Source organism: Oncorhynchus clarkii, chromosome 33, assembly GCF_045791955.1.
Source record: "Oncorhynchus clarkii lewisi isolate Uvic-CL-2024 chromosome 33, UVic_Ocla_1.0, whole genome shotgun sequence".
Classification (NCBI taxonomy): Eukaryota; Metazoa; Chordata; class Actinopteri; order Salmoniformes; family Salmonidae; genus Oncorhynchus; species Oncorhynchus clarkii.
The window spans coordinates 35,609,139-35,631,578 of NC_092179.1; the positions used below are offsets into that span (position 1 = coordinate 35,609,139).

General features: G+C 48.2%; 2 protein-coding genes and 1 non-coding gene across 4 annotated transcripts in view; 1 reads left to right on the top strand and 2 right to left on the bottom strand.

The window, feature by feature from the left end:
• Nucleotides 1–6,601: 6,601 nt before the first annotated feature.
• Nucleotides 6,602–14,879, bottom strand: LOC139392687 (large ribosomal subunit protein eL20). The gene is made up of 5 exons (XM_071140856.1): nt 14,816–14,879; nt 13,613–13,792; nt 11,387–11,516; nt 9,993–10,102; nt 6,602–6,755 (listed from the first exon to the last, which is right to left on the bottom strand). Exons 1-5 carry the CDS (start codon nt 14,831–14,833, stop codon nt 6,663–6,665), a joined length of 531 nt encoding a protein of 176 aa, XP_070996957.1. The 5' UTR covers nt 14,834–14,879; the 3' UTR covers nt 6,602–6,662.
• LOC139393347 (small nucleolar RNA SNORA68) lies at nt 13,928–14,062 on the bottom strand. The gene has a single exon (XR_011629778.1). It is a non-coding gene; the product is annotated as a small nucleolar RNA SNORA68 (small nucleolar RNA).
• A 429-nt stretch (nt 14,880–15,308) lies between the features above and the next one.
• The window catches only part of LOC139393091 (exportin-T-like), a 47,330-nt gene continuing 40,198 nt past the window's right edge, over nt 15,309–22,440 (top strand). The window contains exon 1 of one of the 2 annotated variants that reach the window (XM_071141439.1): nt 15,309–15,483. The gene's annotated coding sequence lies outside the window, so the exon portion shown is untranslated. The remainder of the gene's footprint in view (nt 15,484–22,440) is intronic. The other variant, XM_071141438.1, reaches the window with a different exon arrangement.

Sequence of the window (22,440 nt, forward strand, 5' to 3'; positions counted from 1 at the left end):
TGAAGAGTTAGACAGGATAACCAACATACTGTATCAGGACTGACAGGCAGGTTAACCAACATACTGTATCTGGGCTGACAGGCAGACAGCAGTGAAGAGTTAGACAGGTTAACCAACATACTGTATCTGGGCTGACAGGCAGACAGCAGTGAAGAGTTAGACAGGTTAACCAACATACTGTATCTGGGCTGACAGGCAGGTTAACCAACATACTGTATCTGGGCTGACAGGCAGACAGCAGTGAAGAGTTAGACAGGTTAACCAACATACTGTATCTGGGCTGACAGACAGGTTAACCAACATACTGTATCTGGGCTGACAGGCAGACAGCAGTGAAGAGTTAGACAGGTTAACCAACATACTGTATCTGGGCTGACAGGCAGGTTAACCAACATACTGTATCAGGACTGACAGGCAGGTTAACCAACATACTGTATCTGGACTGACAGGCAGGTTAACCAACATACTGTATCTGGACTGACAGACAGGTTGACCAACATACTGTATCTGGGCTGACAGGCAGACAGCAGTGAAGAGTTAGACAGGTTAACCAACATACTGTATCTGGGCTGACAGGCAGACAGCAGTGAAGAGTTAGACAGGTTAACCAACATACTGTATCTGGGCTGACAGGCAGGTCAACCAACATACTGTATCTGGGCTGACAGGCAGACAGCAGTGAAGAGTTAGACAGGTTAACCAACATACTGTATCTGGGCTGACAGGCAGACAGCAGTGAAGAGTTAGACAGGTTAACCAACATACTGTATCTGGGCTGACAGGCAGGTTAACCAACATACTGTATCAGGACTGACAGGCAGGTTAACCAACATACTGTATCTGGGCTGACAGGCAGACAGCAGTGAAGAGTTAGACAGGTTAACCAACATACTGTATCTGGGCTGACAGGCAGACAGCAGTGAAGAGTTAGACAGGTTAACCAACATACTGTATCTGGGCTGACAGACAGGTTAACCAACATACTGTATCTGGGCTGACAGGCAGACAGCAGTGAAGAGTTAGACAGGTTAACCAACATACTGTATCTGGGCTGACAGGAAGGCCAACATTCTCTAATGTAGCTATAAAAGGTTTCTGTAAAGCACCTCTACGGACAAATAAACTACTCTTATTTTGACAGGCAGGAAGCTGAACACACAAAGGCCTCTGGCGGACGCTTGATCCAATTTCCAAACTGGCTGGAATTCTGAGGGAGCCGGTCATTCCCGCTGGTTAGGAAAACAGGACCGGATAAATAATTAGTGGAGACCTGGGAACAGACTACTGAGAAAAGGAGAGGACAGGAGAGGAGAAACAGAGGAGGTACTACGGTGTTGCTAGGGGTTGACAGGACAGGAGCTTCTACATTGCTTGCTGTTTGGGGTTTTTAGGCTGGGTTCCTGTATAAGCGCTTTCTGACATCTGCTGATGTAAGAAAAGAAAAGGGCTCTATAAATATAAATACATTTGATTTGATTTGCGTGACCCATTTAAGTAGACCCCACCACAGACGTGTCAGACCGAACCACTCCACTGTTCTGCTCGGTTACCAGTACTTAGGGACACTTCACCTCAGTCCGTGTCTCTGTATTCATACGCCTCAACTCAAAAGCCAACTGACATCAATCTGGAATATACTATAACGAGCCAATGAATGTGTAAGTTCCTTGTGCTGTAGTGCAATGCACAAATCGTAATGTCTGTCGTCTATGATTCAGAGGAAAATGCTGGGCATTGGGTTCTACACTGCCTGCTGCTGTTACAGTCTATTGCTGATTAGACTAAGTCTACAGACCAACCAGACCCCTAAGTCTATGGCCAGACTGCTGATTAGACAAAGTCTACAGACCAGCCAGACCCCTAATGCCAGACTGTTGATTAGACTAAGTCTACGGACCAACCAGACCCCTAAGTCTATGGCCAGACTGCTGATTAGACTAAGTCTACAGTACAGCCAGACCCCTAAGTCTATGGCCAGACTGCTGATTAGACTAAGTCTACAGACCCCTAAGTCTATGGCCAGACTGCTGATTAGACTAAGTCTACAGAACAGCCAGACCCCTAAGTCTATGGCCAGACTGCTGATTAGACTAAGTCTACAGACCAGCCAGACCCCTAAGTCTATGGCCAGACTGCTGATTAGACTAAGTCTACAGACCCCTAAGTCTATGGCCAGACTGCTGATTAGACTAAGTCTACAGAACAGCCAGACCCCTAAGTCTATGGCCAGACTGCTGATTAGACTAAGTCTACAGACCAGCCAGACCCCTAAGTCTATGGCCAGACTGCTGATTAGACTAAGTCTACAGACCCCTAAGTCTATGGCCAGACTGCTGATTAGACTAAGTCTACAGAACAGCCAGACCCCTAAGTCTATGGCCAGACTGCTGATTAGACTAAGTCTAGAGATCAGCCAGACCCCTAAGTCTATGGCCAGACTGCTGATTAAACTAAGTCTACGGACCAGCCAGACCCCTAAGTCTATGGCCAGACTGCTGATTAGACTAAGTCTAGAGATCAGCCAGACCCCTAAATCTATGGCCAGACTGCTGATTAGACTAAGTCTAGAGATCAGCCAGACCCCTAAATCTATGGCCAGACTGCTGGGCCAAGTACATGACATCATCTCAATAACAGTCCAGGAGGACAGAGATCCATGAGTCTAGTCATCAATATACCAGGTGAGGATTTGGAAACACTGTCTGACGTATTTCAAACACAGACAGACCGAGACAGCGAGAGAAACAGAGAGAGAGAGAGAGAGAGACAGAGAGAGAAAGAGAGAGAAAGAGACAGCAAGAGAGGGAGAGAGAGAGAGAGACAGCGAGAGAGAGAGAGAGACAGCGAGAGAGGGAGAGAGAGAGAGAGAGAGACAGCGAGAGAGGGAGAGAGAGAGAGAGACAGCGAGAGAGACAGCGAGAGACAGCGAGAGAGAGAGAGAGAGAGAGAGAGAGAGAGAGAGAGAGAGAGGTACAGCCGCCCGGAGTCGGACTGCTACCCAGCAGGGAAATCACTGTGCCCTCATCTCAAAGTAGCGTGGGAAACATCTGGTAGATTAGATGAACGGAGGGCCGCTCCCTACCAGAGAAATTACCCGGGATTATTGTTTCAAAGGATATCCTGCCAAGGCAGACGTAGTCTCACTCTCTGGCCTCGTCCTACCTGCCCCCCCCCACCCCCTTCCCCCCCACCAGGCTGTGGGAAACGTAGCCGATCAAAATGAGTTGGTGTGAGTGGATTGGTCTTCAACAAGGTCTCGTGGATCTGGTTTAAAAAGCCTTTAAATAAACAGGCTCCAATCGACAAAAAGAGAAAAATAGAGAATCAGTTTCAGCTTCAAAAATGTTTTAAACAAACCGAGTGTGATTTTTAGAGCAGTCGAAAGAAGTCTACACCGAGGCCAATACGCTGTCCCATATGGCATCCTATCCCCTATATAGTGCCCTGCTGTTGACCAGGGCCCATGCATCCTGTCCCCTAAATAGTGCCCTACTGTCGACGAGGGCCATTGCACCCTATTACCTATATAGTGCCCTACTGTTGACCAGGGCCAATGCACCCAATTCCCTATATAGTGCCCTACTGTTGACCAGGGCCCATGCATCCTATCCCCTAAATAGTGCCCTACTGTCGACAAGGGCCCTTGCACCCTATTCCCTATATAGTGCACTACTTTTGACCAGGGCCCATGGGATTAGGAGTCCATACCTCCTGATGGTTGCTCTGATACGGGATAAACAGCACACCTCCTCCCACACTGACAGGGTGAAGGAGTAACAGACCTCCTCCCACACTGACAGGGAGAAGGAGTAACAGACCTCCTCCCACACTGACAGGGTGAAGGAGTAACAGACCTCCTCCCACACTGACAGGGAGAAGGAGTAACAGACCTCCTCCCACACTGACAGGGTGAAGGAGTAACAGACCTCCTCCCACACTGACAGGGTGAAGGAGTAACAGCAGACCTCCTCCCACACTGACAGGGTGAAGGAGTAACAGCAGACCTCCTCCCACACTGACAGGGTGAAGCTTTATCTGAAAAAGGAACATCAACACGGCCTGGTTTGGTGACATACACACTAAACTAAAATAGAAATTGAACAGGTAAAAGTGTCCCATGTTTCATGAGATGAAATAAAAAATCCCAGAAATATTCCATACGCACAAAAAGTGTATTTCTCACATTTTCGGCACAATTTTTTTTTACATCCCTGTTAGTGAGCATTTCTCCTTTGCCAAGATAATCCATTCACCTGACATGTGAGACTTATCAAGAAGCTGATTAAACAGCATGAACATTACACAGGTGAACCTTGTGCTGGGGACAATAAAAAGCCACTCTAAAATGTGCAGTTTTGTCACACAACACAATGCCACAGATGTCTCAAGTTAAGGGAGCGTGCAATTGGTATGCAGCAATGTCCACCAGAGCTGTTGCCTGATAATCAAATGTTTATTTCTCTACCATAAGCCGCCTCTAACGTTTTAGAGAATTTGGCAGAACATCCAACTTGCTTCACAACCACAGACCACATGTAACCACGCCAGCCCAGGACCCCCACATCGGGCTTCTTTACCTGCGGGATCGACCTGCCACCCAGATAGCTGATGAAATTGTGGGTTTGCACAACAAAATAATTTCTGGTACAGTCAGCCAGCAACCGTCTGTTCATCTGCGTGCTCGTCGTCCTCACCAGGGTCTTGACCTGACTGCAGTTCGGCATCGTAACCGACTTCAGTGGGGTAATGCTCACCTTCGATGGCCACTGGCCTCGCTGGAGAAGTGTGCTCTTCACAGATGAATCCTGGTTTCAACTGTACCGGGCAGATGGCAGACAGTGTGGATGGCATCCTGTGGGCAAGCGGTTTGCTGATGTCAACGTTGTGAACAGAGTGCCCCATGGTGGCGGTGGGGTTATGGGTAGGCATAAGCTACGGACAATGAACACAATTGCATTTTATCAACGGCAATTTGAACGCCCAAAGATTCCGTGATGAGATCCTGAGGCCCATTGTGGTGCCATTCATCCTCCATCACCTCATGTTTCAGCATGATAATGCACGGCCCCAATTTGCAAGGATCTGTACACAATTACTGGAAGCTGAACATTTCCCAGTTCTTCCATGGCCTGCATCCTCACCAGACACGTCACCCCATTGAGCATGTCTGGGGTGTACGACAGCGTGTTCCAGTTCCTGCCCAATATCCAGCAACTTCACACAGCCATTGAAGAGGAGTGGGACAACATCCCACAATCAACAGCCTGATCAACTCTAGGAGACGTGTCACGCTGCATGAGACAAATGGTGGTCACAACAGATACTGACTGGGTTTCTGATCCATGACCTTTTGTTTCAGAAGGGCTTTCCAAGGGGATCTGTCAGGACCATGCAATCTGAAACCACTTGGAAACCTGTATTAAACTGCTATTAATACTGGTGTTACATTTCATCTGTCACTGAGCAACACTGTGTGTGTTCTCTGACAACACCGTATGCCTTTAGCATGTCTGGGCATTGACCGGTCACCGATATCCGTAGGCCTCCGTTACCCACATGAGATTGTTGAAAATGTATCCATTCATATTGCAAGTCAGCCTACATGTCTTGACACGTTAGCCAACAACCTAAAAGCACGTTAGAATGGAGCAAAACTGACACCGGACATAACGTGTGATGTGACATTGGACTTAAGGTCTATTGAGTTGAGCAACAAAAAATATTTACCTCAGATTTAGTCTCATCCGCGAATGGAAGACATGAAAGCGTCCCATGTGAAGTTTAACACAATTTCAATGGAGAATAACTGTCCCCGCTCATTTTACCGAATTGAGACTACATTTTCCGGCTCACTTTACCGAATTTACGGTTACCAAACTTACCTGAAGCTTTGCCAGTTATTTAACCTTTAACGAAATCCCCGTCATGACAGTAAAACATCTATGACCGCGGTACCCCGGACAACCACGCGCTCGAGCCACGAGATGGCGCCAACTTACAGGAAATGAACACGCGGACAGTGTGTGTGCCACAAAACAACGAAATACATTAAAATATAAAGCATTTAAATACACAGTAAACATAACTAATGTTATGGGTATGGATTCTTCACAAATATTAGTGGTGTGAAACTACTTGTCATTTTAGGACAAAAGACAAGAACTCTTAAAACGTGAGCCTCTAATGGAAAAGGGGGGTTAAAATGGCCTCTTCCACACCACTGCATATTACAACCTACAGATGATCCAGATGAGTTCAACCATGTTATTATGTGGCAACTTTTATCTTTCATATATTGATCAGCACTCATATGCAACGCATAATCTTTCTAAATGGTCATTATAAAGCCATAATTAGGAGCTGTTTTGTAGCAAATCTGTGACGATGGTCCAAACGTTCTCTCTTCACATTTCTGAATGTTATTAGTTAACTTTTCACATAATATCCACTGACAACCATTTCCCCCCTCCTGCAAAGCATGATGCAATCCAACTCATGACTCAGAGAAACTAGGCTTCACTTCAAACGTGCATGTCGGAAGTATCACAAAACCAATTCTTAGCCAAACATGTACAAAAATTAAACTCAAAAACAAAATGGCTTCTTTTCTACAATTAGAATTTTTATTGTGCCGCACAAAGTGAAAACAGAGGTTTTTTCCTTTAGAAGAAGGTGTTTGGTCTCTTGGTGGTGAAGCGGGGCTTGTGTTGGCGACGCAGGACCCTGTGGGGCAGGGGGAACTTGATCTTGGAGTCCTGAGGAGAGGACAAGAGGAGATGTTTTAGGCAAAGACATCTGACGGGCAGAAGAAATGAGGCGAGGTGCTGGTTAGTCGGAGAAGAACACTTAAACGAAAAGGAGCGCCACACACACACTCAAAAGGAGGCGCTAAGATACAATAACCGAAAATCAAATCAAATTTTATTTGTCACATACACATGGTTAGCAGATGTTAATGCGAGTGTTAATGCTTGCGCTTCTAGTTCCGACAATGCAGTAATAACCAACAAGTAATCTAGCTAACAATTCCAAAACTACTGTCTTATACACAGTCTAAGGGGATAAAGAATATGTACATAAGGATAACAACGTTCAACGATTGCATCTGAGCTCCTAGCGTTTCCATTAAGAAAACAAGGCACACAGCCGCCATGCTAACACTTAGCTGGGTTTATTTGAACGGCAGAAACCTACAGTCATCATAACTACAATCATTTAAAAATCAAGTAGAAATATATAGAATTTGCCTTAAAGTGGCAGTGGGGGGGGTTAGATAACTAGGGGATAAAAAACAGTTTTGCCGATCATCCATTGAAATTACAACACCATACTAATTTTACAGGCGGTAGCATCAGCATGGAGCCAGATTTAAAAACACACCAGGTTTTAAGACCAGGAACATTACACCTGGAAGAGGAATCTGGTGTTTTGTCTGGCAGGTTTTATATCCGGAGCGGACCAATACAGCGCCAGAGACCCGCGGCACATCAGACTCAGTTAATCTGGTGTTTTGTCTGGCAGGTTTTATATCCGGAGCGGACCAATACAGCGCCAGAGACCCGCGGCACATCAGACTCAGTTAATCTGGTGTTTTGTCTGGCAGGTTTTATATCCGGAGCGGACCAATACAGCGCCAGAGACCCGCGGCACATCAGACTCAGTTAATCTGGTGTTTTGTCTGGCAGGTTTTATATCCGGAGCGGACCAATACAGCGCCAGAGACCCGCGGCACATCAGACTCAGTTAATCTGGTGTTTTGTCTGGCAGGTTTTATATCCGGAGCGGACCAATACAGCGCCAGAGACCCGCGGCACATCAGACTCAGTTAATCTGGTGTTTTGTCTGGCAGGTTTTATATCCGGAGTGGACCAATACAGCGCCAGAGACCCGCGGCACATCAGACTCAGTTAATCTGGTGTTCTGTCTGGCAGGTTTTATATCCGGAGCGGACCAATACAGCGCCAGAGACCCGCGGCACATCAGACTCAGTTAATCTGGTGTTTTGTCTGGCAGGTTTTATATCCGGAGCGGACCAATACAGCGCCAGAGACCCGCGGCACATCAGACTCAGTTAATCTGGTGTTTTGTCTGGCAGGTTTTATATCCGGAGTGGACCAATACAGCGCCAGAGACCCGCGGCACATCAGACTCAGTTAATCTGGTGTTTTGTCTGGCAGGTTTTATATCCGGAGTGGACCAATACAGCGCCAGAGACCCGCGGCACATCAGACTCAGTTAATCTGGTGTTCTGTCTGGCAGGTTTTATATCCGGAGCGGACCAATACAGCGCCAGAGACCCGCGGCACATCAGACTCAGTTAATCTGGTGTTTTGTCTGGCAGGTTTTATATCCGGAGCGGACCAATACAGCGCCAGAGACCCGCGGCACATCAGACTCAGTTAATCTGGTGTTTTGTCTGGCAGGTTTTATATCCGGAGCGGACCAATACAGCGCCAGAGACCCGCGGCACATCAGACTCAGTTAATCTGGTGTTCTGTCTGGCAGGTTTTATATCCGGAGCGGACCAATACAGCGCCAGAGACCCGCGGCACATCAGACTCAGTTAATCTGGTGTTCTGTCTGGCAGGTTTTATATCCGGAGCGGACCAATACAGCGCCAGAGACCCGCGGCACATCAGACTCAGTTAATCTGGTGTTCTGTCTGGCAGGTTTTATATCCGGAGCGGACCAATACAGCGCCAGAGACCCGCGGCACATCAGACTCAGTTAATCTGGTGTTCTGTCTGGCAGGTTTTTATATCCGGAGCGGACCAATACAGCGCCAGAGACCCGCGGCACATCAGACTCAGTTAAAACAGCAAGACACAATACAACCTGGCATTACGATACGCTCACAATAACATTCACATTGGAGTCATTTAGCAGACGCTCCTTTTTTCCAGAGCAACTATATAGACAGGGTACCAGTAGAGTCAATGTGCTGGGGTACAGGTTAGTAATGAGGCTATATACAGGGGGTACCAGTAGAGTCAATGTGTGGGGGTACCTGTACCGAGTCAATGTGTGGGGGTACAGGTTAGTAATGAGGCTATATACAGGTGGTACCTGTACCGAGTCAATGTGTGGGGGTACAGGTTAGTAATGAGGCTATATACAGGTGGTACCTGTACCGAGTCAATGTGTGGGGGTACAGGTTAGTAATGAGGCTATATACAGGGGGTACCAATAGAGTCAATGTGTGGGGGTACAGGTTAGTAATGAGGCTATATACAGGTGGTACCTGTACCGAGTCAATGTGTGGGGGTACAGGTTAGTAATGAGGCTATATACAGGGGGTACCAATAGAGTCAATGTGTGGGGGTACAGGTTAGTAATGAGGCTATATACAGGGGGTACCAGTAGAGTCAATGTGCTGGGGTACAGGTTAGTAATGAGGCTATATAGACGGGGTACCAGTAGAGTCAATGTGCTGGGGTACAGGTTAGTAATGAGGCTATATACAGGTGGTACCTGTACCGAGTCAATGTGTGGGGGTACAGGTTAGTAATGAGGCTATATACAGGTGGTACCTGTACCGAGTCAATGTGTGGGGGTACAGGTTAGTAATGAGGCTATATACAGGTGGTACCTGTACCGAGTCAATGTGTGGGGGTACAGGTTAGTAATGAGGCTATATACAGGGGGTACCAATAGAGTCAATGTGTGGGGGTACAGGTTAGTAATGAGGCTATATACAGGTGGTACCTGTACCGAGTCAATGTGTGGGGGTACAGGTTAGTTGAGGTACTATGTACATGTAGGTAGGGGTAAAGTGACTATGCATAGATAATAAACAGTGTGCTCAGCAGTCTTGGGGGTAAGAAGCTGTTAAGGACCCTCTTGGACCTAGACTTGGCGCAGAGAACAGTCTGACCTAGACCCGGTACCGTGCCGTAGCACAGAGAACAGTCTGACCTCGGGTGGATGATATACGATGTGAGAAGACCTAGACCCGGTCCCGGGTGGATGATATACGATGTGAGAAGACTTACGTGGAACTGCTTGATGGCAGGTCTGCGGCATTTGTTGGCAGCGATCTCCTGGACCTTCATGATGTGGATGGAGTGGGCACGGGCACGATGGCGAGCGCCCATATCACGATCTGGAGAACACACAGACACAACATCAGAATAACAAAAACACAGCTAGTGACAACCACACCCAACTGCCCTCCTGGAAGACTGGCCAAGTTAGTATTTACCCCCCCAAGAAAGATTTATCAAGACCTTTAGGAGGGAAAATTAAGCAACGGATTTAATTTCAGGCCTGCTGCTGGGGGGCCAGATTAGGTTCATGTCTCACTGATCAGGCCTGCTGGGGGGCCAGATTAGGTTCATGTCTCACTGATCAGGCCTGCTGGGGGGCCAGATTAGGTTCATGTCTCACTGATCAGGCCTGCTGGGGGGCCAGATTAGGTTCATGTCTCACTGATCAGGCCTGCTGGAGGGGGGGGCAGATTGGGTTCATGTCTCACTGATCAGGCCTGCTGGGGGGGCAGATTAGGTTCATGTCTCACTGATCAGGCCTGCTGGAGGGGGGGGGGCAGATTAGGTTCACGTCTCAAAGCTTTAGGTGTGGATTGTAGAACGTTGTTTTCACGTGTAGCTGCTGGAAGACAACAGCGTTCTGAAGGTTTGATTTCTGACACGACAAGATCAGACACAGTAGGCCTGTAAATGATCTCCAGCCTGGGCTCCAGCTAAGCATCTGGCTTGCCAACTAAGATGTCCTGAGTTAAATAAATTTGGTTTGCTAACTTCCTAGCTAAGTATTAGATGGCAACATCAAGCTTCTAGATTACAGCAGAGATAATTAATCTCCTCCTGGATCAAGATCCCGGTTGACTACATTGTTTGTGTCGCAGATGTATTTATTTGGGGGGGTGCAACTTAGGTACACTTCCGATAGTACCGGTATGATACAGAAACGGTATGTACATCTGCATAGCGCCCAAACCCAACACACAGAGACAACGCACAGAGACACGTTGGGTTTGTGCCAACTCAACGTTTACGCCGTTAACTCTAAATTCACTCTCCGTTCTCCTGGGACGGATCTACAGCAGCTACAAGCTGTTTCCCTAAACAGTTCATGAGGAACCGTCTAATAATGATCACAGATCTTATAAATGTCTGTCCAACGCATCAATGGGTTAAACCCAGTGTTCTCCAGACTGTCAGACAGACTGGGGCCAAACAGGGACACACTCACAGCACTGGGTAACGGTCCAGTGCACTCCAGACTATCAGACAGACTGCAGGACATGGGGCCACACTGGGACATACTCACAGCACTGGGTAACGGTCCAGTGTTCTCCAGACTATCAGACAGACTGCAGGACATGGGGCCACACATACTCTCCAGACTGTCAGACAGACATACTCACAGCACTGGGTGACTGCTGCAGAGGTGGTCAGGTCTCTGTATTCTCGGTACATGTTGTGGGTTCCGCTACGGGAGTCGTAACGCAACCAGATGCCAAAGTTCTTCACCTTCAGGGGAGTCTTCTCGTGCACCTGAGACAGAGGTGGGGGAAATAAGAGTTCATTAGACAAGGTTCAACCTTACAGAACGAGACAACTTCCTGACTGACACCTAACTGACCGACAGGTTCAACCTTACAGAACAAGACAACTTCCTGACTGACAGGTTCAACCTTACAGAACAAGACAACTTCCTGACTGACAGGTTCAACCTTACAGAACAAGACAACTTCCTGACCGACACCTAATTGGCAGACAGGAAGTTGTCTCATTCTATAAGGTTTAACCTGACTTATACAGAAATGGCAGAGGGACGTTAGGGATGCACGGTATACTGAAAATTATCCAGTACAGGGATTTGGTTACATTCCGTCAAACGGGTCTCACGCGATTGAGAGGTTCAAGCCTATCAGTTCAATGCTAGTCCTAAACAGAAGGGGTTGTTGGTTATCTGCAGCCCCGTGAAATCAGCTCAAAACAAGCTGAATAACTCAATTCAGCAGAAACACATCGGTTAAAAAAAAATATAATAATGTTTCTATTGAACATGCCAAACTAATAAAAGGCATTTAAATTAATTATATGAAGAGTGCCTTGGTCCGCATTCCCCTGTACCGTGAATAAGACCTAGGCTACATCTCGATTTAATTAGTTTATCTAGAAATGTTCCTTTCAAGTATTAAATTATTAGCATGGTGTTTTTACTCATCTACAAAAGAACAATCAAATCAAATCAAATGTATGACTGATTCATTGTGCGTCACCCACGACACAACTGGCCCGGCATCGTCCGGGTTTGGCCGTCACTGTAAAGAATAATTTGTTCTTCAGTGACTTGCCTAGTTAAATAATGGCTAAAGTAAAAAGAAACCAAATGAAATAAAAACTCCAAGATACAGAACAGTAGCTGAGTTCCTCCGTCCGGATCAGGTGACGTTTTGTTTGGTTTGTTTGCTGTGGCATCGTTTTGAAAATCGAGTATTGTGATGATACTGAGTATCCTGACACTGAAGCAGGTATCCAAGTCTAAATTCAGGTATCGTGACAACACTGGGGTACATGCATAGCCTTTACTCATGTTTACCCTGAAAACGTCTCATGTCTCCAGGAGAGGATGTTTACCCTGAAAACGTCTCATTTCTCCAGGAGAGGATGTTTACCCTGAAAACGTCTAATTTCTCCAGGAGAGGATGTTTACCCTGAAAAACGTCTCATTTCTCCAGGAGAGGATGTTTACCCTGAAAACGTCTCATTTCTCCAGGAGAGGATGTTTACCCTGAAAAACGTCTCATTTCTCCAGGAGAGGATGTTTACCCTGAAAACGTCTCATTTCTCCAGGAGAGGATGTTTACCCTGAAAACGTCTCATTTCTCCAGGAGAGGATGTTTACCCTGAAAACGTCTCATTTCTCCAGGAGAGGATGTTTACCCTGAAAACGTCTCATTTCTCCAGGAGAGGATGTTTACCCTGAAAACGTCTCATTTCTCCAGGAGAGGATGTTTACCCTGAAAACGTCTCATTTCTCCAGGAGAGGATGTTTACCCTGAAAACGTCTCATTTCTCCAGGAGAGGATGTTTACCCTGAAAACGTCTCATTTCTCCAGGAGAGGATGTTTACCCTGAAAACGTCTCATTTCTCCAGGAGAGGATGTTTACCCTGAAAACGTCTCATTTCTCCAGGAGAGGATGTTTACCCTGAAAACGTCTCATTTCTCCAGGAGAGGATGTTTACCATGAAAACGTCTCATTTCTCCAGGAGAGGATGTTTACCCTGAAAACGTCTCATTTCTCCAGGAGAGGATGTTTACCCTGAAAACGTCTCATTTCTCCAGGAGAGGATCACCAGACAAACATTTTTTACATATAAATCTAAAACCAGTCAAACGCATCAACAGTTTCTTTTCTCCTGTAATCTCTCTTTAAAGGGCAGTGTCTTTAAACTGCTTAATGTGTGCAACAGTAATACTAACTTCCAGCCAGACCACTGACACCATCCATTTCCATAATAGTTTATTTGCACATAATGAAACACATTAAAGAAGATGTGCATTCAATACTGGTGAATCTTTGCAGTTGATTTGTTTCCCCAATCCCACCCATGAGCCCACCCGGTCCCCTGTGCTACCTACCAGACCACAGTAGACTGTCTCTCCGTTGGCCTTCTTCATCTTCCTCAGCTGGGAGACAAAGTACCAGAAGCGAGACTTGGCCACCACGTGGTTAGGAGCGAAGATCCTCATGCGGTAGAGAGGAGGGGTGGGGTTCTTAACCGAGGGCAGGAGGCGCCCAACGACTTTGTACTCCCTAAGCTGTGTGGATGGAGCAGGAGAGGAAGAAATGTGAGTAACGTGCAATACAATGTCCATAGGCGAATACAGGTTGTCCATAGATACCAGTTGCTAACTTAAAGAATATGACGGATACTGGATAAGACGCATGTATTAAAATGTTGAACCTTGGATTCACTTTCAACGGCACATCAGCATCAGAGAAAGGCGACAAGGTACATCATGTTGATTTTAGCACACCTGACAAGATCATACCATTTATTTGATATGGCCTTTGGGTTAGGGTGCATTGCAATTCGTAAATCTAAATTAAATGAATACAATGCATGACATTACCTACAGTCAACTGCAAGGATGTCAACAATACGTTTGCTTCATGTACCAGGCGCAATGTCTTTAGCTTGGTAGCCAGCCAATCTTAGCCTGCTAACTTTGATATTTTACAGTTCTGAATGACACTAGCTAGTTATAGCTAACAACTACTTCCAGTTAACAACCCAACTAATTACTTGTTTCGGGAATAAGAAACAGGATGGGCAGCTAACATGTGTCTGGAGAGGATAATTAGCTACGAGATTTGTATTCGCTAACTGGCCAAGTTAGCCGACTAGCAACGCGGCCTACGCCTGGCCAGGTATGTGGCAACTAGCTTACTGAAGTTAGCAATCTAGGCTAATAGATACATGTTAGTTAGCACTTCGCGGGCATTTTAACACACTTTGAGAAGAAGTGTACAGAAGACAAATTGTTTGGAGGTGGCTAAATACATAAGACGGGCATATTTGTTTGGTTCACTGTTGCCACATATTTTCCTAGCTAGCTGCATTGTTTCTCTAGGTGCCCACATGGTCCAAAATCTCAAACGTGGACGCCATGTTACAGCCGCGGAGGCTTCAGTTTTTTAAAGCCGAAAAAATTGAACTATTTATCGATTTAGCATCATGTGACTACACAATTCAAACGATTGAAGCAATGTGTGCTCAAATCTGTCTAAATAACTGGCTTTATGTGACTTAAAAAGGTTGAATAAACAATTTTACATACTGTGCCAGACGCCTTCATGGTGTCTCTCGCTGACTGCGAACTGGGAAAGAGGAAGTAGTAGGGCGGAGACTCCGGATGTGAAGTACAAAAAGGGGCGGGATCCAACGCTTTAATTCCTCTGATTGGTTCGCCGTCCAGAGCGTTTATGAGCTGTTTTTAATGAACGTTTATTTATATTTTAAGCTATAATTTTATCAGTATCTTTGACATTGTCAACGACAGTCAATCTTTGATTGTATCAGAGAGTAGAAGGAGTAGAACCACTTCATATCTAATAAATAAGATTTATCTAATCAATCTGTCAGAATAGTCAAATATTCCCTTTCAAAACATTTATGGAATTGTTATCAGAAGAGGGATCCTCCAAAAAAACATATATCTAGCCACAGACTTGTCGTGAAGGAAATTACGTTTATTTAAAACACGTTTTATTGGAAATAAAATAATTTGTGGGGGAGAACTTCTTCCTGTGGTCATGACCCAACGAAAATGTGACGTTTCCCGTTCCGTTGAATCGACACGCCGCAAGAAATCGACTCCTGAAATTCCTGCTCTGAACCCTTAGCCGAGCTAAACAGACAAACTCGAAGTGCTTTTTTGGGTAATTCCTGACGATTTAGGGATGTACTGACGGACGGAGACGATGAAGATAAAAGTATAACAATAAGGTGAGATATTATAAAATATCGGTTTACTTCTGAATTGACTTTGTTCAACGGGCCTCGGGAGTCTTTCACCGGGAGCGTTATGGTGGCTCAATGTGCGGTAAACGTGTGCTGATGATACCGGAGGAAAAACAGTCTGCCGTAGCTCTAACGTTAATTTGATGTTGTGACGTTTTGATAGTACAAGTATAAAAACCTGTATTTAACGTTGTTACCTTGTTTCATTTAAACGAAACTAGTTAGATATCCAGCTAACGTTATGCGACCAAGCCAGAACAACACACACAAGGGCAACTTTTTATGAGGAGTGGCTGACCAGACGGTATTTCGGTGCCAACTGTCCAGCCGCTAGCTAGTTAACGTTAGTCAATACTAGGTAACCGGCATCTAAGTCAAAATAGTTTATTAGCCCTCACAAGGCTACCGGCCCAGACAGCATCCCGCGTCCTCAGAGCATGTGTAGACCAGCTGGCTGGAGTGTTTACGGACGGATTCAGTCTTTCCCTACCCCACTTACTTCAAGATGTCCACCATTGTTCCTTTACCCAAGAAGGCAAAAGTACCTGAACTAAATGACCATCGCCCCACTGCACTCACTTCTGTCACCCTGAAGTGCTTTGATGCCAGTTAAGGATTATGTCATCTTACCCGAAGCCCTAAACCCACTAGTTAAGGATCATACCACCTTACCTGAAGCCCTAAACCCACTAGTTAAGGATTATATCTCCTGCACCTTACCTGAAGCCCTAAACCCACTAGTTAAGGATCATATAATCTTACCCGAGCCCCTGAACCCACTAGTTAAGGATTATACCACCTTACCCGAAGCCCTAAACCCACTAGTTAAGGATCATATCTTACCCGAAGCCCTAAACCCACTAGTTAAGGATCATATCACCTTACCTGAAGCCCTAGACCCACTAGTTAAGGATCACATCACCTTACCTGAAGCCCTAGACCCACTAGTTAGGGATCACATCATCTTACCTGAATCCCTAGACCCTCTACAATTTGTGTGCTGCCCCAACAGATGACTCAATTGCCGTCGCATGCACACTGCCCTATCCCATCTGGACAAGATGAATACCTATGTAAGAATGCTGTTCATCGACTACAGCGCAGCTTTCAACACCATAGTGCCCTCCAAGCTCATCACTGAGCTCGGGGTCCTGGTTCTGAGCCCAGCCCTATGTAACTGGGTGCTAGATCCCCTCCTGTACTGCTTGGCTGTGCACGTCTCCAACTCAATCATCAAGTTTGCTGATGACACAACAGTGGTAGTGCTGATTTGCCAACAATGACAAGACAGCCTACAGGGAGGAGGGGAGGGCCCTGGCGGAGTGGTGCCAGGACAATAACCTCTTACCTCAACGTCAACATAACGGAAGGAGCTGATTGTGGACTTCAGGAGACAACAGAGAGATCACACCCCCATCCACATCGATGGGCCACAGTGGAGAGGGTGAACATGTTTCAAGTTCCTCAGCGTGCACTGACAACCTGAAATGATCCATTCACACAGACAATGTGGTGAAGAAGACACAGCGACTGCCTCTTCAACCTCCAGGAGGCTGAAGAAATTAGGCGTGGCCCATAAGATCCTCACATTCTTTTACAGATGCGCCATTGAGATCATCCTGTCTGTCGGGCTGTATGACCGCCTGGTACGGCACCTGCACCGTCCTCTGCTTGCTGTGCGGTAGCAGAGCGAACAGTCTATGACTTGGGTGACTGGAGTCTTTGACAATTTTTGGGCCTTCCTCTGACACCGCCTGGTATAGAGGTCCTGGATGGCAGGAAGCTTGGCCCCAGTGATTTACTGGGCCGTACACACTACCCTCTCTAGTGCTTTATAGTCAGATGCCGAGCAGTTGCCATTAGGGAGGCACGATCGTAACATATCGTAATAGGGCGATATTAGCTAAAAATGCCAACGTTAATCGTTATTGTAGCTAGCTTCACCTAGATGGGTCCGACCAACATTAACCAAATAAGAACTGTCTGTTGGTTATTTTAGATGATGACACCTAGCTAGATAGTTAGCCAGATATCTATAGCTACTGAAACAGATGGTTGTTTTTCTGTGTTTTGGGGGAAGAACATTGTTTGCCTCCATGAGCTAGCTAGCTTTCTTAAACGACCAGCACTGTAGGTGCGCGAGACAACTTGACCAGCATCATAGCAACGATGATGAATCGTTGTGATATATGAAATACGAGGGATCGTCTAATCAATGTGTAACAACTACGTAAACAATGTATTAATGCGTTACATTATCATGTGACGTCATATTCAGGTCCTGATTGGTCAACAAGCTTAATTGACATGTTAAATACAAACAGCGTTCCGTAGCAACGGCCCCAACGGCGTTCCGTAGCAACGGCCCCAGCGGCGTTCCGTAGCAACGGCCCCAGCGGCGTTCCGTAGCAACGGCCCCAGCGGCATTCCGTAGCAACGGCCCCAGCGGCGTTCCTGGTTGAGAATGAAATGACTGAACAACCAAACAGCACAGCGAGTAAGTGAAAGAAAAAGGTATTGATTATGTTTTCACTGGTAATGGGGACATACGTAAATGCCAACAAATTAGCTTTTGGCTCAGTGTGGTGTGTGTGTGTGTGTGTGTAACCTTTATTTAACTAGCAAGTCAGTTAAGAACGCATTATTATTTACAATGACTGCCTACCTCAGCCAAACCCAGACGAAGCTGGGCTATTTGTGAGCCGCACTATGGGACTCCCAATCACGGCCGGATGTGGTACAGCCTGGATTCGAACCAGGGACTGTAGTGACGCCTCTTGCTCTGAGATGCAGTGCCTTAGACCTCTGCATCCGCGTGTGTGTGTTAACTATTTAACTATAAGGCTTAAAAGGCCGCCAACATTTTTAGTATCGTTCTAATTGTTTTTGGCAAGGAAAATATTGTATATCGGTATCAGCCAAGAAGATGAGAACATCCTGACCGGTTGCATCACTGCCTGGTGTGGCAACCGCTCGTTGGTTAAGGGCTTGTCTGTAAACATTTCACAGTACGGTCTACACCTGTTTGTATTCGGCGCATGTGACAAATAACATTTTGATTTGATCATCAAGCACCTCAACCACCCGAGCCACTGCCTGTTCTCCCCTCTACCATCTAGAAGATCATCAAGGACCCCAGCCACCCGAGCCACTGCCTGTTCTCCCTTCTACCATCTAGAAGATCATCAAGGACCCCAGCCACTGCCTGTTCTCCCCTCTACCATCTAGAAGATCATCAAGGACCCGAGCCACTGCCTGTTCTCCCCTCTACCATCTAGAAGATCATCAAGGACCCCAGCCACTGCCTGTTCTCCCCTCTACCATCTAGAAGATCATCAAGGACCCCAGCCACTGCCTGTTCTCCCCTCTACCATCTAGAAGATCATCAAGGACCCGAGCCACTGCCTGTTCTCCCTTCTACCATCTAGAAGATCATCAAGGACCCCAGCCATCCGAGCCACTACCTGTTCTCCCCTCTACCATCTAGAAGATCATCAAGGACCCCAGCCACTGCCTGTTCTCCCCTCTACCATCTAGAAGATCATCAAGGACCCCAGCCACCCGAGCCACTGCCTGTTCTCCCCTCTACCATCTAGAAGATCATCAAGGACCCCAGCCACTGCCTGTTCTCCCCTCTACCATCTAGAAGATCATCAAGGACCCCAGCCACCCCAGCCACTGCCTGTTCTCCCCTCTACCATCTAGAAGATCATCAAGGACCCCAGCCACTGCCTGTTCTCCCCTCTACCATCTAGAAGATCATCAAGGACCCCAGCCACCCGAGCCACTGCCTGTTCTCCCCTCTACCATCTAGAAGATCATCAAGGACCCCAGCCACTGCCTGTTCTCCCCTCTACCATCTAGAAGATCATCAAGGACCCCAGCCACCCCAGCCACTGCCTGTTCTCCCCTCTACCATCTAGAAGATCATCAAGGACCCCAGCCACTGCCTGTTCTCCCCTCTACCATCTAGAAGATCATCAAGGACCCCAGCCACCCGAGCCACTGCCTGTTCTCCCCTCTACCATCTAGAAGATCATCAAGGACCCCAGCCACCCGAGCCACTGCCTGTTCTCCCTTCTACCATCTAGAAGATCATCAAGGACCCCAGCCACCCGAGCCACTGCCTGTTCTCACTTCTACCATCTAGAAGATCATCGAGGACCCCAGCCACTGCCTGTTCTCCCCTCTACCATCTAGAAGATCATCAAGGACCCCAGCCACTGCCTGTTCTCCCCTCTACCATCTAGAAGATCATAAAGGACCCCAGCCACCCGAGCCACTGCCTGTTCTCCCCTCTACCATCTAGAAGATCATCAAGGACCCCAGCCACCCGAGCCACTGCCTGTTCTCCCTTCTACCATCTAGAAGATCATCGAGGACCCCAGCCACTGCCTGTTCTCCCTTCTACCATCTAGAAGATCATCAAGGACCCCAGCCACTGCCTGTTCTCCCCTCTACCATCTAGAAGATCATCAAGGACCCCAGCCACCCGAGCCACTGCCTGTTCTCCCTTCTACCATCTAGAAGGTGGAGACAGTACATGTGCATCGAAGCTGGGACAGAGAAACTGAACAACAGCTTCTATCTCCAGGCCATCAGACTGTTAGTCTCCGCCCAGTACCCTGCCCTGAACTTTAGTCACTGTTACTAGCCTGCTACCACCCGGTGCTCTAGCCCGCTACCACCCGGTGCTCTAGCCCGCTACCACCCGGTGCTCTAGCCCGCTACCACCCGGTACTCTAGCCCGCTACCACCCGGTGCTCTAGCCCGCTACCACCCGGTGCTCTAGCCCGCTACCACCCGGTGCTCTAGCCCGCTACCACCTGGTGCTCTAGCCCGCTACCACCTGGTGCTCTAGCCCGCTACCACCCGGTGCTCTAGCCCGCTACCACCCGGTGCTCTAGCCCGCTACCACCCGGTGCTCTAGCCCGCTACCACCCGGTGCTCTAGCCCGCTACCACCCGGTGCTCTAGTAACATTATATATTACTGCACTGTTAACTAGAAACACAAACATTATATATTACTGTACTGTTGGAGCTAGAAACATTATATATTACTGTACTGTTGGAGCTAGAAACACAAACATTATATATTACTGTACTGTTGGAGTTAGAAAGACAAGCATTCGCTGCACCTGTTATGATATCTGTGTACTTAACTGATTAGAAATATTGAGTCCATGTTGCATCATGCTAGCTATGTGTTGTGTAACTGTTAGTTACTGGGTACAGCAGGGGAACTGGGGTTAGCCCCCGGGTACAGCAGGGGAACTGGGGTTAGCCGCCGGGTACAGCAGGGGAACTGGGGTTAGCCGCAGGGGAACTGGGGTTAGCCCCCGGGTACAGCAGGGGAACTGGGGTTAGCCCCCGGGTACAGCAGGGGAACTGGGGTTAGCCCCCGGGTACAGCAGGGGAACTGGGGTTAGCCGCCGGGTACAGCAGGGGAACTGGGGTTAGCCGCAGGGGAACTGGGGTTAGCCGCCGGGTACAGCAGGGGACCTGGGGTTAGCCGCCGGGTACAGCAGGGGAACTGGGGTTAGCCCCCGGGTACAGCAGGGGAACTGGGGTTAGCCGCCGGGTACAGCAGGGGAACTGGGGTTAGCCCCCGGGTACAGCAGGGGAACTGGGGTTAGCCGCCGGGTACAGCAGGGGAACTGGGGTTAGCCGCCGGGTACAGCAGGGGAACTGGGGTTAGCCGCCGGGTACAGCAGGGGAACTGGGGTTAGCCCCCGGGTACAGCAGGGGAACTGGGGTTAGCCCCCGGGTACAGCAGGGGAACTGGGGTTAGCCCCCGGGTACAGCAGGGGAACTGGGGTTAGCCCCCGGGTACAGCAGGGGAACTGGGGTTAGCCGCCGGGTACAGCAGGGGAACTGGGGTTAGCCGCCGGGTACAGCAGGGGAACTGGGGTTAGCCGCCGGGTACAGCAGGGGAACTGGGGTTAGCCCCCGGGTACAGCAGGGGAACTGGGGTTAGCCCCCGGGTACAGCAGGGGAACTGGGGTTAGCCCCCGGGTACAGCAGGGGAACTGGGGTTAGCCGCCGGGTACAGCAGGGGAACTGGGGTTAGCCGCAGGGGAACTGGGGTTAGCCGCCGGGTACAGCAGGGGAACTGGGGTTAGCCGCCGGGTACAGCAGGGGAACTGGGGTTAGCCCCCGGGTACAGCAGGGGAACTGGGGTTAGCCGCCGGGTACAGCAGGGGAACTGGGGTTAGCCCCCGGGTACAGCAGGGGAACTGGGGTTAGCCGCCGGGTACAGCAGGGGAACTGGGGTTAGCCGCCGGGTACAGCAGGGGAACTGGGGTTAGCCGCCGGGTACAGCAGGGGAACTGGGGTTAGCCCCCGGGTACAGCAGGGGAACTGGGGTTAGCCCCCGGGTACAGCAGGGGAACTGGGGTTAGCCCCCGGGTACAGCAGGGGAACTGGGGTTAGCCCCCGGGTACAGCAGGGGAACTGGGGTTAGCCGCCGGGTACAGCAGGGGAACTGGGGTTAGCCGCCGGGTATTGTTCATTATGTAGAGTGGAGAGGCCAGTTCCAGGGTCTGTCCCAGTTCCAGGGTCTGTCTGGCCCTCCCATCAACACCTACGTGTTTCTGTTGACTCAGCGTTACTCTCTTTGTCTGTGTGTGTGTGTGTGTCAAACAATATTAGCCACACACACACGCTGACACTCGCAGTGCCATGCAGGTCACTACACTGCTGTGCTCGTTAGCTACTGTTGTGCAGCTGTCCTGGGCATGCTGGTCAGCTGCCACTGAGTCAATGACTCAATCACAAAATTGAACTCAACAGCACCACTAGCTAATGAGTGGAGACTAGCTCTATGCTAAGGATCTATGCTAAGGAGTGGAGACTAGCTCTATGCTAAGGAGTGGAGACTAGCTCTATGTTAAGGATCTATGCTAAGGAGTGGAGACTAGCTCTATGCTAAGGAGTGGAGA